General features: G+C 42.0%; 1 protein-coding gene and 1 long non-coding RNA gene across 3 annotated transcripts; both read right to left on the bottom strand.

Moving 5' to 3' along the window:
• Positions 1-13,148: 13,148 nt before the first annotated feature.
• LOC120696881 (protein THYLAKOID RHODANESE-LIKE, chloroplastic-like) lies at positions 13,149-17,119 on the bottom strand. Of its 2 annotated transcripts, none has more exons than XM_039979913.1 (8): positions 16,360-17,119; positions 15,416-15,518; positions 15,260-15,325; positions 15,054-15,128; positions 14,871-14,945; positions 14,669-14,749; positions 13,608-13,835; positions 13,149-13,519 (listed from the first exon to the last, which is right to left on the bottom strand). In XM_039979913.1, exons 1-8 carry the CDS (start codon positions 16,977-16,979, stop codon positions 13,472-13,474), a joined length of 1,296 nt encoding a protein of 431 aa, XP_039835847.1. In that variant the 5' UTR covers positions 16,980-17,119; the 3' UTR covers positions 13,149-13,471. The 2 variants fall into 2 exon arrangements, with proteins under 2 accessions (XP_039835847.1, XP_039835839.1); XM_039979905.1 differs by having other exon boundaries at positions 15,260-15,337; positions 16,360-17,089.
• A 4,669-nt stretch (positions 17,120-21,788) lies between these two features.
• Positions 21,789-25,047, bottom strand: LOC120696874. Its single transcript, XR_005684313.1, has 3 exons — positions 24,767-25,047; positions 22,090-24,673; positions 21,789-22,015 (listed from the first exon to the last, which is right to left on the bottom strand). It is a non-coding gene; the product is annotated as an uncharacterized LOC120696874 (long non-coding RNA).
• Positions 25,048-25,953: the final 906 nt, after the last annotated feature.

Below are 25,953 nucleotides of genomic sequence, written 5' to 3'. Positions count from 1 at the left end.
CCGGTAGCCCGAAGTAAACAACTCAGTTAGCTATATCTTACTTTGATTCTTAGCCTCAGAAAATCTCTCTACCCCTTACATCTTTGGTAGTGTGCACTACAAAAAATCTGTTGATCCATGACGATTGAATTTCGTCACAGATCACTGAAAAACCGTCATAAAACAGCATCTATGACGATCTCAAATAACGTCATGTATTGAGCATCACAGATCACAGCTCGTGACGTTTCTTAAATTTTCGTCATAAATTATTTGATCCATGACATTTTAAAATCGTCATGGTATGTCTCCGGGCCCCCTGAAACCCAACTCAAGCCCGTTTTCTATGACGAAAATTAACGTCACGAACATTATAATTTTCGTCACAGATTCAATTGCCATGTCACACATTGATGACATGGAGGATGACGTGGCTGCTGACATGGTGATGACATGGATGGCAGTGATGACATGTAAATTGACGTGGACAATGACATGGCTGCTGACATGGAAAGTGAGGCTGATGTGGCAATCGACGTGGCAGATGACGTGGCTGCTAACATCAGCAACACAGCCCATGAGTTGATAGGCCGAATTCAAAGTGGGCCACCAAGTTGGGCCTGATTTCAGGCCTAGATTAATTATCAGCTCACAAAATTTCAGCTCAATATTAATAATCAACTAACAAGATTTCAGCCCAAAATTATTAATCAAAACAAGATTAATCCAAAAAAAATCAAATACAATAAATTTACCACAACATCAAATCAAATACAATATTTCAGATTTACATTGAGAAGTACATCAAATTAGCAAGTTACATTCATGTTTTCATCTTGGATCAAATGCAACGCACCAGAAAAAAATAACAAAAAAATTCCAGCATTTGCCTTCAAATTTCCAATCTCTTCTCGCTGCTTGTTCCTTGTTCCATTTCATCCTAACATGAAAACAGCACATTGCCAAATATTAATCAGAGGGTAATATTTGTGATGGAAACTACTAAAACTAGAAGAAATCGCTGCGTTGTCCCATGAGCTAGCAAAATCATGGCATAGATGACAGTATAAACCGAAAACAATAAAGATGCTTTGACTTAATGATGTAGTCAAGTAAAAAAAATGATAGCAGATTATTGCTGTCACTAAATTTCAGTACGAGATAAGAAACTGCAAAAAAATTGCTCTTACCAAAATTAACTAAAGAACATGAGAACCAAATAAGAAGATAAACAGAAATTAACAGAACAAAAGAAATGACTAACCACATGCTTAAACAATCATGCGTGAGAACCACATGCACTGAGCAGATTTGAACTATTTCTGCCAGATGCATCGAGCAGACACAAAGCATTCAAAAGCAACTACTGTAATCAGCTCCTTCCCCATCCGCGAACCACCTCCCACAGTCACAGCTAAAACATGCCACCCGGACCTCGAGTTGCAATCAGAGGTGATACATTCCAGAATCAAAGACGGGTGTACTGCACCATAATTCACTAAAACATCGCACATCAAGCTACACGAGAAACTCTGAAATCATGGCCAGCAAGCTACTGCTAGTACTAGTACCCACCGCTAAGTATAGAATGATATAGAATGATATAACAGACAATAAAGAAGCAATATTATATTATTGCAAAGGGATATCCAGACCTTGATAAGTGCCATCAGATCATAGAACAGACCATAGAACAGAGAGGGAGGAATGCGGAGTCCAAGCAGACCATAGAACAGAGGGGGAGGAATGCGGAGATGGAGATCTGCAATTCTGCACAAACAAGAGACCAGTGCCATCAGATTCAACAAAAGGACAGAGCAAAGAGTCCGAGCAAACTAGCTAGCAACAAATTAAGCACTCTGACGGGAGATAGACTGAATGCAATAAAACTAGCTAATCTGACGGGAGATTACAATGAAGCTAGTGCTAAAGTGGCCATCATGACACGCAGAACACTAAACACATGAGCACTCACGGTCATTTAGTGAATAAGCTAATCAACTATTCAATTGACTGGCCATAGCAAGCAATCAATGATTAAACAATGGAACCAAGAGTATCTTTAAGCATCGAAGTGACATTTCTGAAGAATTCAATCCACACCGACCTGCTATTCTGAATAAAAGTGCAAACTTGATAATAGAGCCGAGATGTTGTCACTGCAGAAAATGGAACTCAAGGATGTGAACCTGCACACGGAAAACATAGGCTGAAAACCCACTGATTTTGTATTTGGACAAGTAGCTAAAACATATGGTTCAGATTTGAAATAAAAAAGGTCATTCTCCGTCAGTATCTAAACGCATGAATACTGCAGTCCTTTTATACCAAATGTTCAGTCAGAATAATGAATGAGACCTGCGACTACTGTTGTATCTATACATAGTCATAGTAGCTCAGTTCAACCAAGAATAAGGCATGACAGGATGAGCATTATTACAACTAAATTGACGGCACGCCCACCCATTTATTCATTACTAGCTATCCACGGCAAATCAACAAGCATATCATCCAGGACTACATGTGTAGCCGGATCTACTAAAATCAACAAGCATACAATCCAGAACTACAAGTGTAGCCGGATCCATAAATCGCAGCATGAGCCACCAGATGTGGATTTGAGGAGCAGCACCAGGTGGATTGGATCTGTGCAGGGCGAAGGGAGGAAGAGAGAGCATAGAGGTGAGGAGGAGAGGAGGGTGGTAGGGTAGGGTTTCAGGGGACTTACTCTGGGATTTAGGAAGGAGAGGCGTGGGAGGGACTTGCCCAGAAGACGGAGGTCAGGACGGAGGCGGCATCAGCAACGAAGATTTCGGCAGAGATGTTCTTCACGGCCATCGGGGAGAACGCCTGTTCGGCGCTAGGTGCGATAGAATCGGTGGCAGGCGGTGTGAAGGCGGAGGAAGCATAGCGACGTGAGGAGGGAGCCGCCTGCCGTGTGCCATGCGCGACTGGATCTGGCACCGGCCAGCCCCCATGGTCGCTCGCTGCGCATGGACGCTACGGAGGGGCGGAGGACCAGAGCGACGGGACGGAGGGGTGGAGGGCTGGATGCAGGCGGTGGATGGTGACCTGCGATGGCGGGCAGGCGACCAGGGGTAGCAACATCAAGATCCACCTCAGAGGAGGCGGCGGCGGCGAGAGGAGTATGCCAAGAGGGAGACGAGGAGCTAGGGTTTCAGGCTTTCAGCTCATTTTATACCATGGGAACACGATGCTAACCGTCAGATCGAAAATGGAGGGCCAGGAATGATTGGGCCGGGTAGGCCGAGCCCAAAACAGCCATATTCATCCCAGCTTATTATTTTTCTTTTTATTTTTCTATTTAAACCACTCTAGTGAAGTAACTTACAGAAAAGGATATGTTAAATAGACAATACACTTTTAAAATGTACTAGACAACATAAAAGTTGTCATTTAGGAGTTTCATAAATTTTTAAATATATTAGGTATTTTTTATTATTTAAATGAATTTCTGCGTGCTTATAGAAAGTAATTCCGAGTTGTACTATGTGTACCTCTAATAAGATTAGAAAAATTACGCAAAAATTATATTTTGGCTCATATATTTTATTGTAACCTATGACTTGGAGATAGATGACAAATTCAATTGTCTTCTAAGGACAATTCAAACTTCTTTCTCCAAATTACCACATAATAATTGCAATAATATCTAAATTTGGTCAAAAAATTCTAAAGATTGACATTATAATATATTTTTGGTCCACAATCTTGACATAAAAAACTTAAATTATTTTAGTAAAGTTTGACAATACATTGCTCATAAAAGGATACATCTCTCACGTAATTTCTTATAACTCAAATGAAACTTTGAGATTTAAGTAACTCATTATATTTTCGAACTCGTATGCACCTCAAATTTGGACACAACCTCATTTTCACCATAACATTACAAAATATGAAGTTACATTACTCCATGTTGTGCGAAGAAGTTGTTTTCCTATTTTTAAATAACTAACTAAGACAACCTTGTGAAGTACATTGCAAAACTAACTATCTTGTGGGTCCCAATACAATTTTTACATGTAATAAACAACTTGTAAGTTGTCATGTAGGAGTTTCAAGAATTTTTGAAAAGATTTAGTATTTTCTATCATTTAAATGAATTTCTGCATGCTTATCGATAATTACTCCATGTTGAACTACGTGTACAGGTGATAAGATTCAAAAAATTGAATAAAAATTATATTTAGTCTCATATGTTCCATTATAACCCATACATTTGATACAAATAAAAAATTCAATTATCTTATAGGGACAATCCCAACTTCTATCTCCAAATTACAACACAATAATTACAATAATATCTAAATTTGATCAAAAAAAATCTTAAAATTTACATGACGACATAATATAGGTCCATATGCTTGTTATAGAAATTTGAAATGATTTTTGTAAAGTCAAACTATACACTGTTCACAGACGGATACATCTTTCACATAGTTTCATATAGCCCAAGTCAAACTTTGAAGTTTATACACCATAAAGTCTTCTCTTGCTCATACACACATCGGACTTGGATATAGACTTACATTTACTCTCCTATTAACATTGGTGAATTAACATTACCACTTGTTGTGCAAAAAGTTTACTTTTCTATTTTTTGAATAACTAATTAAGGCATCCCGTGAAAAGTAACTTGCAAAATTATTATCTTATATACCTCCAATATATTTTTCACATGTAACAGACTATTTAAATTTTCATGTAGGAGTTTCAAGAAATTTTGAACTGATTTAGTATTTTCCTTAATTTAAATAAATTTTTGTGTGCTTATTGATAGTAATTCCAAGTCGAACTATGTGTACTTTCAATAATATTAAAAAAATTTCACAAATTATATTTGGACTCATATGTTCCATTCTAGATCATAGGTTGGAGATAGATGAAATATTCAATTGTCTTCTATGGACAATTCAAATCTCTATCTCCAAATTACAACATAATAATTTCTATAATAACTAAATTTGATTAAAAAATTCTAGAAATTGACACAACAATATGTTTTAGGTTCATAAGCACTCCATAAAAATTTCATATGATTCTAATAAAGTGACACTATACATTGTTCACAAATTGATATATCTCTTATATAGTTTCTCATAAACTGACCTTATGTTTAGTATAATATTAAAAAAAATATAAAGTTACATTACCAATTGTTCTTCAAAAAACATGCTTTTCTGGATGCAAAAATGTCTTTGTAAAATACGATTGTACACTGGTCACAATGTCTTCACTCCCATGTGTAAATTAAAATTGACTAACAAGTCAGGACGCAAATGAAGTGGTGGCTTAGTGGTAGACTTGTTTGCTTTGAGCCTCTTAGTCAGGGCTCGAACCACCAGCCCGCCTTCTTTCTCCGCACAAATATTTTGGTGGTTTTTGTGGGCGAGCTGGCGACTGGGTGACGTGGCCCGGGCACGTTTTGCTCCATTTTACTCATATCCTATAATTAGAAGAAAGATTGAACTATTTTATATGACCAAAACATGAGCGCTGCACGTTTTGCTTGACTTGGTGCGGCCCACCAGCGCACTTGCAGAGGGCTCCCAGCCCAGCTGAAGGAAGAGCACGTGGCGTGGCCCAAGGAGGCAGCACGTTTTGCTCACAGCTCTTGGGCTTGCTGCCATGCAGAGCTGCTGGCTCAGCTCGGTGACGCAGCAAGCAGGAGGAGGGGATTTCAAGGCCCGGTTTGCACATGTTTTTTACTTCACGATTACATGGTTAGAATAGTACTTTAGTATTTTGTTCTTGATCGCACAATAAGAATATTTTTGTAAGAAAAATATTATGTAGCAACTTGAATGTATATGTGCACTCGGTATCTTACGATGATTCGTGGACTTATGTTAACTATAATGTATTTTTCTTTATCACAATTGTGGTTTCAGCAAGATATTAGATCCGTGACGATTTCTATTTTCAATTAAAACTAAATAACGAACCATGGCACAACCAAGGAGGGGCCCGGTGGTTAGTTGTGATCGACTCAAACCCACTGCCCCTGTATAAAAATGATGAATGCCAAAATATATACTAGTCAAAATAACTATGACGATTTTTGTGACATTAATGCTGAAACGTCATTGTTTTGTGGGCTCGATTATGACGAATTCAATAAAACATCATATTTTGTGGGCTCAATTATGACGAATTCAATAAAACGTCATAAAGTTCTGGGCCTAGGGTCCATACCTTCAAATTCGTCATAGATTGTGTGCAATTGTGACGCTCTATTAAAATATCATAAAATTTTCGTCATAGATCACCACATTTCTTGTAGTGGTGGTGTCCTTAGATGAATTTAAACCTTTAGATAATATACTCATATTCCTCAGTGGATGCGATGAGTGGGGCATGTGCATAAGAAGGGAGAGAGTAAGGAAAAAGGGTGCAGGCCGGGCTGAGCTAGAGAAAAAGAAAAGGAGAGGGGAAGAAGAGAGCTGGTCCAGCTAGGGAGATAGAGATAGAAAGAAAACTAGGCTGGGCCAAAGTGAAGGAGAGAAAGAGGAGAAAGAAAAAATAAACTTTTTGTTTGAACAAAGCAAAAAGATCATTTGTAAAGTAAAATTATTTCAAACTCAAATAAATTTTATTTTGAGTGTTACAAGTAGGAAGTTGGAGCTGCTTGGCCTTGGTGTTTACTCAATAACAATAACTTGCGACGGGCTCCGTCGATTTGAGTTGGCTAGTTCGGTCTTACTGCCATCGTAAGAGTTTTAGCTGACTTTCCCTTAGTTAAACGTGTGTGTGCAAGTTTTAAAGCTCGGTTTCGTCAATTCTTTTGTTCTTGATGACAATTTCAGGCACACCCAGCGCAAGACACTACTAGAAACCAAACTTAGGCCTACAGGCTACAGGGATGTACAATGGCCAACTGGCAGTCAGGATCGGGAAGATAGTAAATGACCAACTGTTAAGATGTCACCGATGGTTAAACGTTGAACCGTCGGTCCTTCAAAGCAAGAAGCATGCCATAAGTGGCAAGCTTAATTTAGCAACACAAAAGAAATCCTTTTCTTCTAAGAGTAGGTACAATAATTGGCTTATAGCCAAGCTAATTAATGTTTTTGCTAATGTGGAAGAGAGAAAAGAGGAGAGCTTGGCTCTGTCCCAAGCTGGGCACGGAAGCATATGCAAATGGTGGATCATACACTAAATGATGTGAGGAGGAATAGATAAGAGAAGACGGAGCATGGAATAAAAAAATCTTATTGACAAATAAAAGATCATTATTGTATAGCTTGGCCTTTACAACTTGGCTAATCTTGGCTCTATTATTAAACTTGTTAGGCCATCTCCAACAGCTCCTTTATCCCATCTTCTATCTGTAAAAATAGAGAAGGAACACAAGAAATGGACAAAACCCCCTTCCAACAGCTCCTCCATCCGCACCGCTTCTGTATCCCGTTTTGCAAATTGCTGCCTCCGTCCTCCAAAGATGGAGGACCGCTCCCGTCCTCCAAACTCGTCCCCCGCGCGCTGAGTGCTCTCCCCCCGCGCACGGCTCCATGGGCGCCAAGCCGAGCTCATCCCCGGCGCCGCCCCGCCGCCACCGCCGCGCCGAGCGCGCCACCCCGCCGCCGCCAAGCTCCTCCTCGGCGCCGCCGCGCCGCGCGAAGCTCCTCCCCACCCCGCCGCCGTGCGCGAAGGTCCTCCCCAGCGCGTCCATGGCGGCGGCGGCGCGAAGCTCCTCCCCGGCGGCTGCGGCGCTGGGCAGTGGGGTCTCGGCGGTGGCGGGGCAGAATCCCCCCCCCCGCCCGGCGGGTCTGAGGGAGGAAGAGGGGAGGGGAGTGAAGATGACATGGTGGCCCTGCATGACAGTGTAGGTGGGAGGGGAGGATAGATGAGAGTTGGACAAGTTGTTGGATCCCCCCCCCCCTTGGATGGCTAAATGGTTTTGCAAATGGTTGTCTAAATTGAGTTTTAGACAATGAAATTTGAAGAAGCTGTTGGAGATGCTCTTATAATTGAATTGCAGAACCTCTCTTATCCTTTTCGGAGGTTCTCTGGGAAGAAATAACGCAATTTCCAAATAAAGGTACAAAGTCCTACCAAATACTCCCTTTGTCCCTTTTTAGGAGTTGTCTTTGGTGTGCGTGCCACAAGTTTGACTCGATTTGTAGAAAATATAAGCAACATTTGTATCTTCAAATACATTTATTAAAAAACTAGATTAAAAGATCTACCTAATGATATCAATTATATATCATAAATATTAATATTTTTATATAAAATTAATTAAAGTTGTTTGTCGAGAAGCGAAAGCGACAGTTATTTAGGGACGGAGGGAGTAGGTCTTAACTCTTCATGAATGGTTCAAATGGATAATCAATAAAATAATGTTAATTGGTATATAGGAATGTCTCCATCCCGTAAATTGTATATATATAAATAATGTTTTATCCGTCAAGTACATAGTGGGCTGGGCTATAGTTGTCCAACAGGCCGAGCCCGGCCCGACCCGGCACGGGCCCGATCCGGCCCGGCACGATTAGGCCCGGATAACTAATCGTGCCGGGCCGGGCCGGCCCACGTGCCCAGCTCTGTGCACGAGCACGGCACGGGGGCCTATTTGGCGTGCCGGGCCGGCCCGATATGCCAGGCGGGCTTCGTGGGCCGTGCCAGCCCGAGCCCAGTTAGGCATCTGCACCAGGCCGCCACTCCCTCAACTCAGAATGATTTCAAGATTTCAAATCTAAGATTCAAATTCACAAAAGATCACAAAACAGAAGCACATTTCATGATAACAAATTTATTGAGCTGTTTTGGGTGCTGCCTCGTTAAAAACCTTTGTAGGTAAAACCCCACACCTCGTGAGGACAAAACCCTACAAAGGAAAAGAGTACAGCCAGCTCTAAATGTTCAAATATTCATCACAAGTTCAAGTCCACAGTCCACAGTCCACACTACATAGTTATACAGATTCAACATCTAGATATAAGTTTTCAAATGATTCTTCAAGTTCTTCATCCTCTATGAGATGCTGAAGTCTTGCATCGGCTTGCTCCCAGTCCTTGATCAGAGCCAACATCTCCACGACCTCAGGGCCCAGACGCCGTCGTCGCTCCTCGATAATCCTGCCAGTCATACTAAATGCAGATTCTGATGATATTGTTGAAACAGGAACAATCATTACATCTCTAGCTAGAATTGAAAGAACAAGATATGATAGCTTATGCTCATGCCACCAGTTCAAGATATTGAAATTATCATCATACTTGTTAACAGTATCACTGTCCAGGTAGGCAGACAATTCAGAACCTGATGATAGAGAAGCACCAGAAGTTGCAGCTTGCAACAGAGCACTAGCAGAGGTTCTTCTATGCAAGGAGGAAGTAGAACCAGAACCAAGACTAGTAACAGAACCAAGAGTAGTACCAGACAAACTAGAACCAGAAGAAGAAAACTCACCACCAAAGATTCTTCCCCAAGCAGTTTTTCTCTTACCTGTAGGGCCTGGTTGGGCAGCCCTTTGCAACCTTACACCACCAAACTTCTCATCATACTTAGCAAAAATAACAGACAACTCAGCCCTTACCTCAGTCAAGTAGCATGAGTAATCATTACCATTAAGCTGAGATAGAAGTCTAAGAACATTGGTGAAACCTTTCAGCTTAGCCCTAGGGTCTAGTATAAATACAAAGGAGTAGAGCATGGGTATGTCACACCAGTATTGCAAGAACTTATCTTTCATAGGAACCACAACTGATCTTAAGTCTCTATCATTTTCATAATTATTTAGATGACTAGCTATCTCAAGAACATGATGCAATATTAATGGAGATGTGGGGTAATAAACACTAGACATAACAACAGTGGAATCATAGAACTGTTCAAGGAATTCAAATTTTTTTTCAGCAACATACCAATGCTAGTCTGTCAGGAGTGGCTGACCATCAACCAAAGGATGCTGAGTAGTGATGAAAACAGAGAATGTGGCCTTATGGGGCAGGAGATGTTTTAACATAAGATAAGTAGAATTCCATCTCACATCCATATCCAAGCCAAACTTGTGAGGTCTTTCACCAACAGCAATGCAATATGACTTGTATGCAGCAATGCGCTGGTTAGATGAGTTTAGAAATGATATAGCAGATCTAAATGCACCAAGCATTGGCTTAAACACTTCAAGACCAGCCTTAACAATAAGATTTATGATATGACAAGCACATCTTTGATGCAGGAACAAGCTACCAACATAACTAGACAAAACATGATTAAGTTGATTAATAGCCCTAGTGTTAGCAGCAGCATTGTCCAGTGTAACAGCAAAGATTTTATCAGTTAACCCATAATCAGCAATAACAGAAGTAATACGCTCAGCAATATTCTCAGCATTGTGAGACACATCAATCAACATGAGACCTAAGATCCTTTTCTCTAGTTGCCAATCAGCATTCACAAAATGAGCAACCACACTAAGGTAATCCTCCTTAGCATTGCCAGACCAGATATCAGAAGTAAGAGCAACAGAGGATACAGACTTCAAGCACTCAACAAGCTGAGCACGACGTTCAGTGAAGTACTTGGTAAAATCTCTAGTGGTTGTTTGCCTAGACACCTTAGCAAATTTAGGATTATGAGCAGTAGTAACGTACTCTTCAAAAGCATCAGACTCACCAATGCAAATAGGCAGGTCAAGACGAGCAATTAACCTACACAACTCAGTACGAGCTACTTCTGGTTTGTACTCCCAAAGGTGCACAAAGCCATCAGGATTAAACTTAAGTTGAGATTGAGTCATGGCATTACGAGATTTCAAAACAGGGCATATAGGAATGTGCCGCTTCAAGTGACTAGTACCATGGGTTGATTTACCAGTGAGGTTTTTCTTGCAATGCTTGCATCTAGCACCAGTTCGACGTTCCTTACCATCAATTACCTCATAGATCTCATCAAAGTCTTTCCAGACCTTGGAGGTGGACGCCCTCCTCTTTCTGGTCGAGCCAGACTCAGTGGCAGCGGCGGTGCTCGCGCTGCCAGTGCCAAATCCAGCAGCGGTCCCCTGAGGAAGGCCTTCTGGATCCAGGTCGATGGCAGCATTGCTGCCAAACTGCTCAGCGGCATCCGCAGACAGGTCATCCTCATCATCTCCGCGAAAGCCTATCAACCGCAACTCATTGTTGTAGGAGTCGTCGGCGGCCATCGCCGGTCTTCGGTCCCTCACGGCCTGCACAAGGAGGAGAGACTGTGAGGGGGCTTCGTGAGGAAGAAGGAGAAGAAAGGCGAGTTCTGACTTACCTTTGGCCGGAGCACCGAAGACCGAAGTTGCCGTCGACGCCCTCACCGGAGTTGCAGGCCACACAGACTCGCAAAGAGGGGAGAGGAGGATTCGTGAGGAAGAAGTAGAAGAAAGGAGAGGGGAGGAGGTGAGGGCCTGAGGGGAGCGGCGGATCTGACCGAGCAGAGTCGGAGGAGGTCCATTGGAGCGGCAGATCTGGCTGAGGAGAGGCGGAGGAGGTCGGAGAGCGGCGGATCTACGCCGGACAGGTGGAGTGCAGGTCGGGGTGGAGCGGATCTGGCGAGGAGCGGGGGAGGCGGAGAGGCGGAGGAGATGAGGCGGCGGCCAGGCGGGCGGGGAATGGAGGGGGCTAGGGTTACCAGCGATCCGCGCGACAGGAGGAGGTCGGAGAGCGGCGGATCTATGCCGGAGAGGTGTGGTGGAGGTCGGGGTGGAGCGGATCTGGCGAGAAGCGGGGGAGGCGGAGGAGACGAGGCGGTGGCCAGGCGGGCGGGAATGGAGGGGCCGGAGAGGTGGGGTGGACGGTGGAGGTCGGGGACTCGGGGTGGAGGCGTGGAGCGGATCTGGCGAGGAGCGGGGGAGGCGGAGCGCGGAGGAGACGAGGCGGAGCCGCGGAGGAGCCAAGGTGGGGAATGGATGAGGGGCTAGGGTTAACGGCGCCCGCAGCCGCCCCCTCCCCCTTATGGGGCCGGCCGGCTCGGGCTGGCGGGCTTCGTGCTCACGGGCCGGCCCACGTGCCGAGTCAGGCTGGCCGCTAACCGTGCCGGGCCGGGCCGGCCCACGTGCCTGCGGCGCGGCCCAGGCACGGCACGACGCCCGTGCCGGGCCGGCCCGGGCCCGTTTACCTCCGTGCCGGGCCGGGCCGTATACCGGGCCCAATTCTCATGCTTCGGGCCGGCCCACGGCGCACGGGCCTGATGGAAAACTATAGGCCGGGCCAATCAGCCCATAACACTTTCTACTTTTTATCTACCCTTTATTTCCGCTATGCTCCAAGTCACTGTTGTTTAATCCAAAATCAAAATTTTCTCGGTTCAAAAAAAATCAAAATTTTCTAACTTGCACCAAATTATAGGAAAACATATTAAAATCTATAATACTAAATAAATTTATTGTGAAGCCTAGTTCCATGCTGGATTTAACCAAACTATTGATGTTGTAAATGTTGGCGTATTTTTTTCATAAAAATATCTAAAGTTGCAAAATTTTGATTTAGAACAAACTAAAATGACATCCATTTTTGAAACAAAGAGATAGTGGCCGTGTTTGATTCATGCTAGGAACCTAGCACGCACATTTTCCGAGAGAAGAATCTTGCATGTATGGAGTAGTAAATGAAGTCTATTTGCAAAACCTCTTTATGGATGGGTGTAACTTTTCGCGACGAATCTAATGCCGGTAATTAATCGATGATTGGATACAGTGATGCTACAATGACCCTCCTCTAATCATGTGGTCAAAAGTCTCATTAGATTCTTCAGGGTTCCTAGCGCAGGGGTTCTGAAGTTGGTTTTATAAACTGACTTTGTTTGACACCGTAATTAGCGGTCAAAATATTACTATTCCTAGCACAAGAACCAACCAAACAAGGCCAGTATATGATTAGTTAGATATTACACTTTTTATTTTTATAATTATTATAAAAAAGAAGAAGCAAAAACTTCATAACTACTCCATCCATTCTAAATTAAAATTCACTTTAGGTTGATCCTAAGTCAAACTTCACAAACTTGACAAGTACAATATTTACAACATCCAATTAGTTTCACTAAATCCACCGTGATTCTATGAATATGCAGTAGATGTTAATGTATTTTTCTAAAAACATAGCCCACGTTAGAACAATTGGACTTAGGACAAAAACTAAAGTGAAATGTAATTTGTAACGAATGCCTCAAACTTGTTGTTTCCCAATCTGCAACCAAAATACAAATTTGCAGGTCAAACATATCATGATCTGTAGGCTTGAAGTCTCAGTCGCAGCACTAGTAATTCGACATTTACAAGAAACAAAATAAAATACAAAAAGAAAAATAGAGCACATCGATGATCACTTGGAAAAAGGAACATAATATATTTACTGCTCCAAAAAACCTGCCGTAGTAGTCAATAAATACACAGCCAGGATCATAGTACAACATACACCTTTGGTGAGACGCCGGCTCCATATGAACAGCTCAATTTCTTTAATATCCTCTAGACCCAGTTTCTTGTACTCATGCCTTAAGGTGTTGATGGCGAAGGTGAGGATGGCGGCTTGAGATCCGGATACTGCACACGGATGAAAGAATGATGAGCATGGCCTGATGCATCAAGTGCTTTTTTGCAATTGAGAATCGAGTTTCAGATGTATATTTACATTAGGGTAAGGTGACAGAGGTCTGGGTTTGGCAGTAGGTGCGTTCGTTGCAGGAGTTGATTCCTCTGGTGCGGCAGTTGGTGCAGCAGCAGGAGCTGCTTCTGTTGGGGTGGGGGTAGCAGCTTCTGCTGGTGCAGCTGTTGCTGTGGCAGCAGCTGGAGTCGCACTTGCTAGTGCTGGTGTGCTCTTAGTTTCACCAGGTAAAGGTAGTAGAGCCTGCCCGATTTCCTGTAGATAAAAATGAACTTTTCTAAACAACAAACATTGACATTCAAGAAATTTTATTCATGGAAAACAATGTAGGTTGACCCAAGTTCAGAATAAAGCTATTTCAAAAACAAATAGTCTGCTAGAATTTCACCAGGAACAGTTCAATTGCTGCAAGAATTTTCCCAGGCATTTTGTATCAATTTCATAGGAAATGGCTATGTCGTTGTCAGGAGCACTGAGAATTAACAACAGTGTAAAACTGCATAGAAAATGAAGTCAAGGAAAGATTACAAATGGTAAGGTAAAACATTAATTGGAATAACGTCGAATGCCATATACCATTTTAGTTGCTCCCAAGTAAAGATCATAGGAACACATTATATTTGGCCGGACAATATCTAAAAAAACAGATAGATGAGCAAATTATTGAAATTTAAATAGGTTTGTTGGGTTTGTAGGAAAAAACTTCAAGGTATTGAAAAATTTAATTGATCAGCTTTCCTTATTCTCTGTTTGAAAAATCGTGGACTTTCCCTTCAAACAAAGCATCGTGGATTTTCTCTTCAAACAAAGCAATGAGATATTGTTCAATGTTTAGTGTTTACGTTCCATGTAAAACCGCATATGCGGCCACTGGTCAGTGTAACCAAGAGGGCATGCATTTTAAGTCTACCAACATGCAAGCAAAAGTCTCTAAGCCAGCTAAGAACTTCAAATCAGAAAAACATTAGATCATCAGAGTACATAATCCATAAAATAAGATAGAAGCCAATCTATGGATTGTATGATTCTGAAAAAAATGGTTTTTCTTAAGTATTTAACGAGAAACAATCAAGAAGATGGCTACATACCTTTATTTCATCAACAAGATCCTTTGGAGCAACCTTCTTCTTAAAGAACTCATCAATCTGTTTAAGGGTCTTTTGTCGATCCTGTGAGAAGCATAAAAATATGTACGATTTCATCACTGAAAAAAAGATATTCTATCCAAGAACGAAGATCCTGCTGACAGCACTGAAGCCAATTAATAGAAGAAAGGAATAAATTATGCACCTCGGCATACAAGAGTTTGGTTGCCACTAGCTGAACAATAGCGGCTGAACCCAAAAACTGTAGCAACGTCTCAATCTGCAGGATGGTCATACATGGTGTGTAAGAATACAAATGCTACTTCTGAAGAAAAGAAACATCCAAGTGCTTTTTTTTCTTTAAGTTGAAACATTCGAGTGTAACTACCTCTGTGTACGCAAGCACTCCCAAACCAGTAGCTGCAGCAAGACCAATTGTCAGAGGTAAACCATCTGAACTATCCTGTAAATTTAATTAGCAGATTCAGTGTCACAGAAATAAAAATAACCAAAATTGATGGATTGAAACCTTATAATCCGTACAATACAGATTTCAAACAAAGAACCCTAAAAAATGTCGAGATGACAACTCACCCCAAATAGCTCACCCAAGTCGAAACTAAATCCCTTTGCAGGCTCCTTCCAGGGAAGATTACTGCTCTGCACGGGACACTAGCAAATGGTGACACTTTGTCAAGTGAATAAAGAAGTTATTCAGCAGAAAACATGAGCTACCTAAAGCAGCAATACCTTCCATCCTCGACTTCCCTCTGCACCATCCTTCACAGCAAAAGCAGCTTTGTAGCCATTGGCTGTGACAAGTTCAGCAACTAGTTCGGAGTTCCCATCAAATCTGACTTCCACAAAATTCATGTAAATGTTCAGAAGAAAAATATGATGTATACTGTTGGTACTGATGGAAGAATGACAAACCAATAAGTATTTACAATTTTAATGTGAAAATGCGAGCTAATTCTTCTTCAAACAGAAGCATGGCTGGCTAGTAACACCTTGCTGGTCTTTTCAAGGATAAAAATCTGATACTAACTGTAAATGTAACTCACATGATGAGCCTTTAAGTTCAGTCCAATAAATCAGTGTGTGCTATCTAGAATACTGCATTAAAGCAGTAGGCAAGAACTGTCCAGCTCTTTAGATGTAAGGCATCATTTCAGGTTTTTCCTCATAACTTTGTTTTGCTCTGTTCTATTAGCAAAATCTTAATAATTTTGGCAATCTATTACAGAGTCACTGTGGTTGACATGATTCAGAAGCATCAACTACATGCTGTCGCGATGCAATTTTCCATAAGCTGAGAGCACGTATCAATCAGACAGAAACATGACCAGATCGACAACTGAGAGGATCTATTATGACTACCTTTGATCTCAAAAGGACGTGTAATAGATTATAGTTTCAATTTAATTAAATTTTGAAATTTTGACACACCAAGGATGCCTGTGCTTTCTCAACAAAATTTGTTCTTTAAATTCCGATTGAAAAACTAACAGAATTGTCCGCAGCGCACTGAGGGCTTAACACTGCAGCAATTTGTTGACTTGCTCTTTTCTATGAAATGCAGTAATATTGGGTCCTCAGATTGTGATATGGACTCCTAGCATGGACTAATCAGAAGTAACCACACTGAACAACGAAGCACATTGCAGTCATTAACCAAGATTTGAGGTCCTCACTTGTCAAGGATGACCAACGTGGTGTTCTCCGGGTCCTTGAACCGCAGCGCCAGCTTCCTCAAGAACCCGTTCTTGTCCTCCCCGTTGTACGGCACGGCGACCGCCTTCTTCTTGGCCTCCCTGAGGTCGGGCGCGCCGGCCTCCCGCGCGTCCTTGAGCGGCCTGATGTCGACGAGCTGCGCGCCGGGCTCCTCGAGCAGGCGCTGGTACGCGGCCCTCGCGGACGCGACGGCGTAGGGCTTGGCCGCCCCGCCGCCCCCCAGCAGCCGCGCGAGGAGCAGCGGCAGGGCCACGGCGGCGACGCCCGCCGCGACGACGAGCGGGTTCTCGGCGACGAAGCCGGCGAGTCCGTCGAGGCCGAGGTCCGGGAGCTCGAGCGCGAAGCCGCCGCCCCCGTCCGCGCCGGCGTCGGAGTCGGTGGAAAGGCGCAGCATTTCCTCGTAGGAGAGCGGAGCGGCGAGCGCGGTGCCGGCGCCGGCGTGGGAGAGGACGAGCGCGCCGGAGAGGCGCGCGAGCCCGGCGCGGAGGCCGCGGGCCCTCGGCGCCGGCGGCTGCCTCCGGGGGCGCGCGGGGGGAGTCAGCAGCGGCGTCGGCGCGGCGGAGGAGAGGATGACGGCCATGGCATAACCGGTGGTGGCGACACGGCAGCCTCCTCCTCCGGCGGGTCGGCGGCGGGGTTTACCAGATGGCAAGGCAGTGGCGCGGGCGAGGGGCGAGCCGCGGCACGGGGGGGATGAGGAGGTGGTGACCTGGGGCGCTGCGGCCAGTGGGGGAGCGCCACGTGGATAAAGAGATCAGAGCCGGTGGCGCCGTGGCCCCGGCGAGCGAGAGGCTGGGAAATTTTCGTGGCTGAGATGAGCTCTCATCCGCCGCTTTTTGGACAACCGTAGTGCAGTACGACGCTGTGCACGATGATCGTACCGGCGGCGGCTGTCTCGTGCAGTACCGTCCCTTCCGGCGCCGGTGCTCGCCGGCGGCGGCTGGCAAGGGTGAGACCATTACCTCGCACTGTCCATGTCCAGCCAAGAACGTAAAGTTTTTGAAAGAATTTTTTTTATATTTAAAATATTAAACATTGATTAATAACAAAATTAATTACAAAATTTGTTTATAAACTATGGGACGAATCTAATGAGTCAAACCAATTCTTCATTAGCACATATTTACTGTAGTAATTTAGTGTCTAATCATGATCTAATTAGATTTATTATATTCGTCTCATAATTTACAAAAAAACTATGTAATTAGTTTTTTATTTTATCTAGATTTAATTTTTATTCAATATGATAGTTTGGAATTTTGAATTTTGCAGCTAAATAAGGGCTCGATTCACTTGCAAAAGAAAAGGTTAAATGAATGATTTGGAAGACGCTTCAACTACGACAGCTCAGTAACAGTTCGACCAAATGCTGTCGGAGTCAGATTCCCGTTGGTTTTTTTTTTTTTGAGATAAGATTCCCGTTGGTGGGAGTGGGATGCTTTGCTTAATGGACATGTGTTGCCTGGTCGGCACGCCTGCCCATGAATTACATTCCTTTTGTATTGCAATGATGTATTTTTTCATCAGAATATCTCATCTTTTCTATACCACTAAAATTTAGACTATTCCTTCGGTACCATGAGAATTCAACGCTATCTCTTCTAAGGCATTATTATCATGGGAACATATCTGGTGGAAACCACAATTTTTATAAAAACTCGTGCAAACCACGGCAAAATAGTCATCTAAACTCACCAAAAAGATCACACATGTAGATGATATGATGAAATTTATTTTTTTATATCTCATAAACGAAGTCGAGTTTGGACAAGATATTTTATAAGGTTGTGTATCATCATATCATCTACATGTGTGATTTTTTCTTAGTAAATTTAGACGAATTTTTTGCCGTGGTTTGCACGGATTTTCACGAATGTTATATTTTCCACTAGATATGTTCTCTACTATCATAAGTTCATAACATTGTTTCTTACTTCTTCCGCCCACAAAAGAATGCAATTACGAGATCCGTGCTGGTCAAACTAGTTCAAGTTTGACCAAATTTATATTAAATAGTATTAACAATTATGTCTCTAAATAATTTTAATATATTCTATAATCTAATAGCATTTATTTTGTATCGTGAATGTTTTTATTTTTTTATAACTTTAGTCAAAGTTCAAACTGTTTGACTCATCGAAAAACTAGAATTGCATTCTTTTATGGACGGAGGAGTGGCTGCTAACTGAAAGTGAAAAGACAAAATTATCCTTACAAAGAAGAGATAAAATATTTTTCTTACTATCCTTTCTATTTTTTCGACTTGGAAGATAACAAAAAGGGAGAGGGACACTCTCCTCAAAATGAAAAAGGGAGACAGACACAGGTAACAGAAAAGGACAGAGTTAACCCGCGACAGCCTTCCTCTATTCTCTTCTTCTAATCACAAAAGGACAGTAGCAAGTCGCTTTCAAAAATCAGGGAGGGGACCACCACCCTCTCTCGCGCCCTCCCTTATTGCTGCATGTAGTCTGAAAATCAGGAAGGGGACCACCACCCTCTCTCGTGCCCTCCCCTATCGTTGCATTTAGTTTGATGTCTATCTATATATTCTATATAGATGCAACCCACTAAGTGTCATAATTGTATTTCTCTCAATCCTCGTGCTGCCACGTCATCAATCAACTAAGTGCCATGTTGCTATGTCATCAACCCACTAAGTTATAATTTCTATTTCTCTCAGTCATGTTTTTCAATAGGTTACGGTTCATGAAAAGTATAAATAAAGAAGAAGCCCAACAGCCAAATTTTTTATTTGTCAATTAAATTTTACTCTATGCAACATACATATGTTAAATCCCCTCCCTTTATTTTCTTTTATTATTGTCTCATGAACATTATTTTCATTTATCAATTAAATATTAGTCTATCTAATATTAATAAATAAATCCACATTTGTTTCAAAAAGAAAAATAATTAGTCTTCTATCGTATTTCTGTCTTCTAAAATTGATGCATCCCACTAGGAAACGTTAACAAAAATAAAAGCAATTAGTCTCCTATTGTATTTCTGTCTTCTAAGATTGATGCATCCCACTAGAAAATATTAATTTATATTTCTCTCAATCCCCATTGAGCCACCAACAATGGAAGAAGCACTCCTTCATCCACCTTACTATGTCTCTTCATTTCTCTCATGTTTGTAACTTGATCATCCAAGCTGTCATTGCCTTAAGTCTCTCTGTCTAACAATACACTACCACCACCACCCCTTCCACTTCTCATGATCTGTAGAACCCAACGCTCTATATATTTTGCTTAGTTGAAGCCACCGTAGCGTTACCCACACTCTCGACTCCATTATTCCATTCGGTTCTGGTAGCTCCTTGCCTTCCCCAGCTGTTTTGCTACTCTTAAATTTTGTCTTGCATCACTGTGGCATGCAGGAAGAGCACCGTGAAGGATTGTTCCAGGTCTCTTCTCTTCAATATTACACATTCATTCATTATGTTCTGATATTGATACTATGTTTGGTTCCTCCTTAATATTTTACTATTTGATACAACTATATTTGTACAACTATATTTCCAATTATCAACATTTCACACACAACTACATTCCTCACATTTCATTTTAAAAAATATTTGCATAAATTTCGCTTAGCCAAAGAGTTGATACAAAATCGAATCACTTCACAAAATGATGCAGACTTTTTCCATTTTCTCCTAGAATAAAATTAAAGCGATCTTACCATACCAATTACGATTCCTCTTTTTATCAGTTTCATCAACTTGAATTTTTTATATGTACTTCAATTTTAGTATTTAAGCATATCTTATATACAACCATGCCATATATCTCCAATGCTAAAATTGACTACAACTTCATATCTCCATCTTTTCAATACACTCAACTTCAATATTTTTGTCTACAAATCCCGCAGCAACGCGCGGGGTATTCAACTAGTACTCTATATCACTCTTCCATTTAGTTTGTTTATAAAAAAATATTTTATCTTCTTCATATTAACTCTGTTTCACGAACCGATTACACTGTTGGGTCCTACGCAACGAGACGAATAGAACTAGACACCACTTATATATCTTTTGATGATGTTTTGCACTAGTAGTAACTTATGTGACGATTTGCTCTTTTCTATAGCAACTTATGTGTATATCGGCTTACTGTAATAACTTTTATGTGTTATCAACTTATGTGTTTGAGTGCATGATCGATTTTGTTTGCGGTAACTTATATCTTATGTGTATGACAACTCATGTGTACAATAGGTTCTGTTTTGTATCAACTTACGTGAATAGCATGTAAAATAAAGATTGCCACAAAAAATAGAATCTATTATATGTGTAGCAACTCATATATGTATATCGTAGCAACTTCTTTAATAATATCGAAGGTCAAATTTATACATAAGTTGCTACTCGTATAAAATATCTTCAAAATTTATGCAAGTGGGATCTAGTTTTGTTCATCTTGTCACGTAGAACACAACTGAAAATACAATGAACATTATTCAGCTAGCAGTCTGCCATCCATCAGTGAACCAAAAAATCTTAATTGATCAATGCCAGCTCAGAAATAAATCTGCATAGATTAAAGGAAAACACAAGTTTCATTCCACAACAGGTTAGTGATCTCAAATACAAATACTTGGGTCTCAAATACAAAAATAGATTGGTCTCAAATACAAATAGTTGGGTCCGAAATACAAATATAATTAGCTATTCATCATCGCTGTCGACCTCAACTGTGGCACCTCCTTCTTCTTCTTCGCTGTAATATTTCAAAAGTGTGTCATCTTCTTCATCTTCGTCATAACTGTGGTGCACTTCTCTATTACTGTCTTTCATCAACCGGGCAATTTCAGCAGCTTCAAAAACAGGGCCTTGTTCATCATCTCTATTTAAAGGCTTGTCATATGTAATGTCAGAAACTATATTCTGCATGCCCTCCTCTTCACAACACTCATCCTCTTGATAGGCAGTAGAATTATATTGTACACCCTTACTTTGACTTACATTGTAAAGATGTCTTTGCTCAAATGTCTGTACAACTTGCCAATTTGGACCAAATTTTGTGTCTGGCAAATAGAAGACCTTCTTGGCTTGAGTGGCCAAAATATAACAATCATTCTTATACTAGAGACTTCCAACATTTATGCTTTTAAAAAACCCATCATCTTTAAGTTCAGTCCTTTTAGTCACATTTAAACAAAACTACGGACCTGTCCTCTTGGTTATATTCTAACTTAATTATCTCCTTCAAGACTCCAAAAAAAAAAATCAGTGGGCTGTCCATTATGTATACTTTGTGCCGCTATTTCACTGTTTTGTGTCTTCTTATTCTTGTCACGGTCAACTGTGTTAAACCTCACACTATTCACTATGCATGAGGAGTATTTCTTAACTCTAAAATCAGGGCCACATGCCAAGGAAAAAAGATCATCTACCTCTTCTTTATTTGCATTTCACAACCTCATGATCTGCCACATGAAATACACATATATTACAATCCAGAGAAAAATATGTGGTAAACAAAAAACATTCAAACTCTGTTCCTATGAACACTAACATGGTTCCTAAACCAAATCTGAAATCCTTGCTGCAGGGTTCTTGCTCTGATAGGCATCCCTTCTCTGTTTAATTCATCTTTGAACATTCTGCAGAAAAATAAAGTTAGAAAATGTGCAAAATGTAGCGAGCAGCACTATAGAATATGTTAATTGAAACTTACTCCACATAATTCTCCACTTGACTACAATTGTTTAGCACATACCACACCATTTGATCAATGTCATCTTCAGCATAAACAAGTTCAGGTGCAGAAGTAAAATTAACTCCATGCCCAAAGACGTCAACACCATAAGCTTCTTCATTAGAAAAAAAAACAGTGTTTTTTTTGTTCTCGATTAAATCTGGTATCAACATCGTCCATGTATCTAGAACAAAATGTTAGACATTCATCAGCAATATATGCCTCAGCAATCGAACCCTCTGGTCGTGCCCTATTCCTCACATAGCGCTTCAAAGTATACAACCGCCTCTCAATTGGGTACATCTACCCATATTGCACAGGTCCTCGGAGCAATGCCTCATCAGGTAAATGAACAGGAAGGTGCACCATCACATCAAAGAAAGCAGGGGGAAATATTTTCTCAAGCTTCACCAATATTACAGGGATTTCTTTCTTCATTTCAGCCAACAAATCTTTGTTGAGAGTTCTGCTGCACAACCCCCTGAAAAATTTCCCTAATTCTGCTATTGCTTCATAAATATCATTGTCCAAAAGTCCTCTCATTGTAGCTGGTAATATTCTTTGCAAAAGAATATGACAATCATGTGTTTTTAGCCCTTGTACCTTGGTTCCCTCAGCATTTACACACCTTGAGATGTTGGAAGCAAATCCATCTAGAAACTTCACCTCCCATATAAAATCACAGAAGGCCTTCTTCTTTCCTACGGACAAGGTATATCGAGCATGATGCATCTCACATGAAGCTCCATCCTCTCTTAATTGCAGCTCCTCTTTGATTCCCAAATCTTTTAGATCAAGCCTAGCTTTAACTGTGTCCTTAGTCTTGCCAATTATATTGAGGATTATTCCTATCAAGCTCTCACATATGTTTTTCTCAATGTGCATGACATCGAGATTATGTCTTAGCTTCAATTTACTCCAATATGGCAACTTCCATAAACTAACCATCCGGGACCAAATTAGCACATGCCCTCCTTCCTTGTCAGAACACTTCCTTTTTCCCACATATTTGTGCCTTGCCGGGTCTAACATCTTTAACTTTCTTCAATTCGGCTAGCAGCTCTTCTATAGAGAATTTACCCGGTGGATCATTGCTTTCATGAAGACCGGCAAATTTATTGTTTCTCCGCAAACGATGCCCCTTGGAAAGGAAACGAAAGTGTCCAAAATACCCAATTTTTCTCCTTAGGCCGTACGAAAGAGGGTGTTTGTCACAATGAGTACAAGCAAAGTAGCGTTTTGTTGTTCGCACAGAAAGAGTGCTCAAAGCTGGGTAATCATGGATGTACCATAAAACTGCAGCAATAAGATTAAACAATTTGCCAGAATTAGCATCATAGGTACGCACACCTGCCCAAAGGTCAAGCAAATCTTCCACAAGAGGCTCTAAAAACACATCAAAATCCTTCCCGGGGCATGTAGGACCTGGAATAAGCAAAGCCATCATGAAGTTTGACTCCTCCAAGCATGCCAAAGGTGGAAGGTTGTAAGGCACAACTAATACATGCCACATGCTATATCTTGTGTTCTTTTTTGAAAAAGGATTGAACCCATCAGTTGCAAGGCCAAGTCTAAGGTTTCTTGGATCTTTTGCAAAATCTGGATATTCCTTGTCAAAATTTTGTCATGCCTCACCATCAACTGGGTGGCTCATTTCCTTCTCACTAGGCTGCCGCTTTAACTTGTGCCATTGCATGTTTTCCGAAGCTTCTTTCATCGTAAACATCCTCTTTAGCCTAGGGACCAATGGAAAATGCCTCAACACTTTTTGTGGAATTTTCTTTCTTTCAGGATTTTTCCATCTTGATAGACCACAAACAGGGCAATTGTCATGCTTGGCATATCCCTTTCTGAAGAGCACACAATTATTGTAGCACACATGTATTGATTCATATCCAAGACCTAATTCCTTTAAAAGATTCTTTGCCTCATTATAGGATTTGGGGAGTGTATTGCAATCAGGGAATGCTTCAGACAATAGCTTCAATATTGTAGTAAAGGCAGAATTGTTTATCCTGTATAATGACTTCATATGAAGAAGTTTTACCACAAAAGAGAACCTTAAAATTTTGGTACAACCAGGATACAGCTGACGCTTTGCCTCTTTCATCACTATTTTAAAGAAAGGCTCCTCATGAGGTTCTACATCACCATCCTGATCTTCTCCATTCTGATTTTCTCCATCCTGCCCTTCTTGTTCTGCTGCAGTGTGTAGGTCTCCTATAAGCCCTTCCAAACGATCTGCACTGTCATCTTCTTCATGTCTGCAACCATCACTAGAGTCATGCAGACCGTCATGCAAACCAACAGGATGCTGAAAAGCTTCTACACCGATGCTCTCTCCATGATGAATCCACCGAGTATAAGTACTGTCCATGCCATTCATCAAAATGTGCTTCTTCACAACAGGCTGACAAAGGTACTTCTGATTAAGGCATCTACCACAAGGGCACAAAATTTCAACATTCTCACTGAATTTTCCTTCAATGAAGCTCATGAATTGTTTGACACCATCAATGTGTTAAGTGGAAAACAATCTGCCATGCACCCAACTACGATCCATCTGATCAAGCATTGTAGACAAACCCAAATGAAAAAGTCTACTAATTTGAAGCCATACAGCCAAGAAATCAAGAATTATTTTTCTGATATATACCTCGCTGCAGCAGATGAACAGCTAGCGGTCTGGACGCGTGCTGCTCTACTCGGAAATGGCGGGGTTGGGATGGCGCCACTCTTCGTGGAGCTGCTGCAGCAGATGAGTGAAGGATGTTGACGGCCGTGCTGCCGGCGCCTGGGACGTGCCGTCTGCGCCTGGTACGGCTCTTGTGCCGTCTGCGCCTGGTACGGCTCTTGTGCCGTGCCACCGGCGCCTGGTATGGTGCGGCTGGTGGCGTGCCTGGAGCATGCAGAGGTGGGGCTGTCGACGGCGTGGCGAGAGCGCGGACGCGGCGCTGTCGACGGCGCTCTCGGACGCGGCAGCGACGCGACGAGGGCGGCGCTCTCGACGGCGCTCTCGGACACGGCGGCGACGCGACGAGGGCGGCGCTCGGACGCGGCGGCGACGCGACGAGGGCGGCGCTAGGACGCGGCGGCGACGCGACGAATTAGGATCTACACGGTGGGCGGCGGCAGGGAAAACACGGGGAAGCGGAGGTCCTCGTCTGATTTTTTTTTTGATGGGAGTCTCTGAGTTTAATTAAGTAAAAGGAAATATCAAGCTTGACACAGACACAGAGATAGCTTGGTGGTAAATGCGCCCCGGCTTAAGCAGCAGGTACTGTGTTTGAATTCCCCTTGCCTCATTACTTTTGACTTCCACGCAGGAATTATGGAGAGCTGACGGGGGTGGGCCGGCGGCGGGGTGAGTAGAGTTGGGTCACGAAGCTCGGACTTGGCCACGTCGCCATTACAAAATAAGCCTGTGTTGGCGCTGCGTTGGTGATGTGGATGGCCTGATGACCTGGCGCCGGTGATGTGGATGCCCGTATAAGTAAGTTGGGTGATGTGGTGTTATTAGAAAAAAATTGAAAAGAAATTGTTGTTTGTGACGAATTCAAAAAAACGTCACCGCCTTTTTGTCTTTAGTTTGCTATTCGTGACGAATTTTTTTAAACGTCATAGTATTTTGGGCATGATTATGACGAAATTACTAAAACGTCACAGTTTTTGGGCCTAGTACCCATAATAGCAAATCCATGACGTTTTCAAAGAACGTCATGCAAATTTTGTCACAGACTAAATAGTTTCTTATAGTGTTAAAACGGAGATCGTACGAGAAAGATAAAACATTTCTTATGACAAGCTTGATTAAAAAGAAAGACATGCAAGAGGAGGGATGGA

This window comes from Panicum virgatum, chromosome 1K (genome assembly GCF_016808335.1).
Source record: "Panicum virgatum strain AP13 chromosome 1K, P.virgatum_v5, whole genome shotgun sequence".
NCBI classification, from domain to species: Eukaryota; Viridiplantae; Streptophyta; class Magnoliopsida; order Poales; family Poaceae; genus Panicum; species Panicum virgatum.
This window is presented reverse-complemented; position numbering and strand designations above follow the sequence as displayed.

Excerpts from the sequence above, each read along its gene's own strand:
- LOC120696881 (XM_039979905.1), bottom strand. The coding sequence starts at position 16,979 with ATGGCCGTCATCCTCTCCTCCGCCGCGCCGACGCCGCTGCTGACTCCC. Across the intron at positions 15,129-15,259 it reads ACTTGGGTGAGCTATTTGGG|GATAGTTCAGATGGTTTACC; the intron begins GTGAGTTGTCAT and ends TTAAATTTACAG. Across the intron at positions 13,520-13,607 it reads CTCTGTCACCTTACCCTAAT|TATCCGGATCTCAAGCCGCC; the intron begins GTAAATATACAT and ends ATCCGTGTGCAG.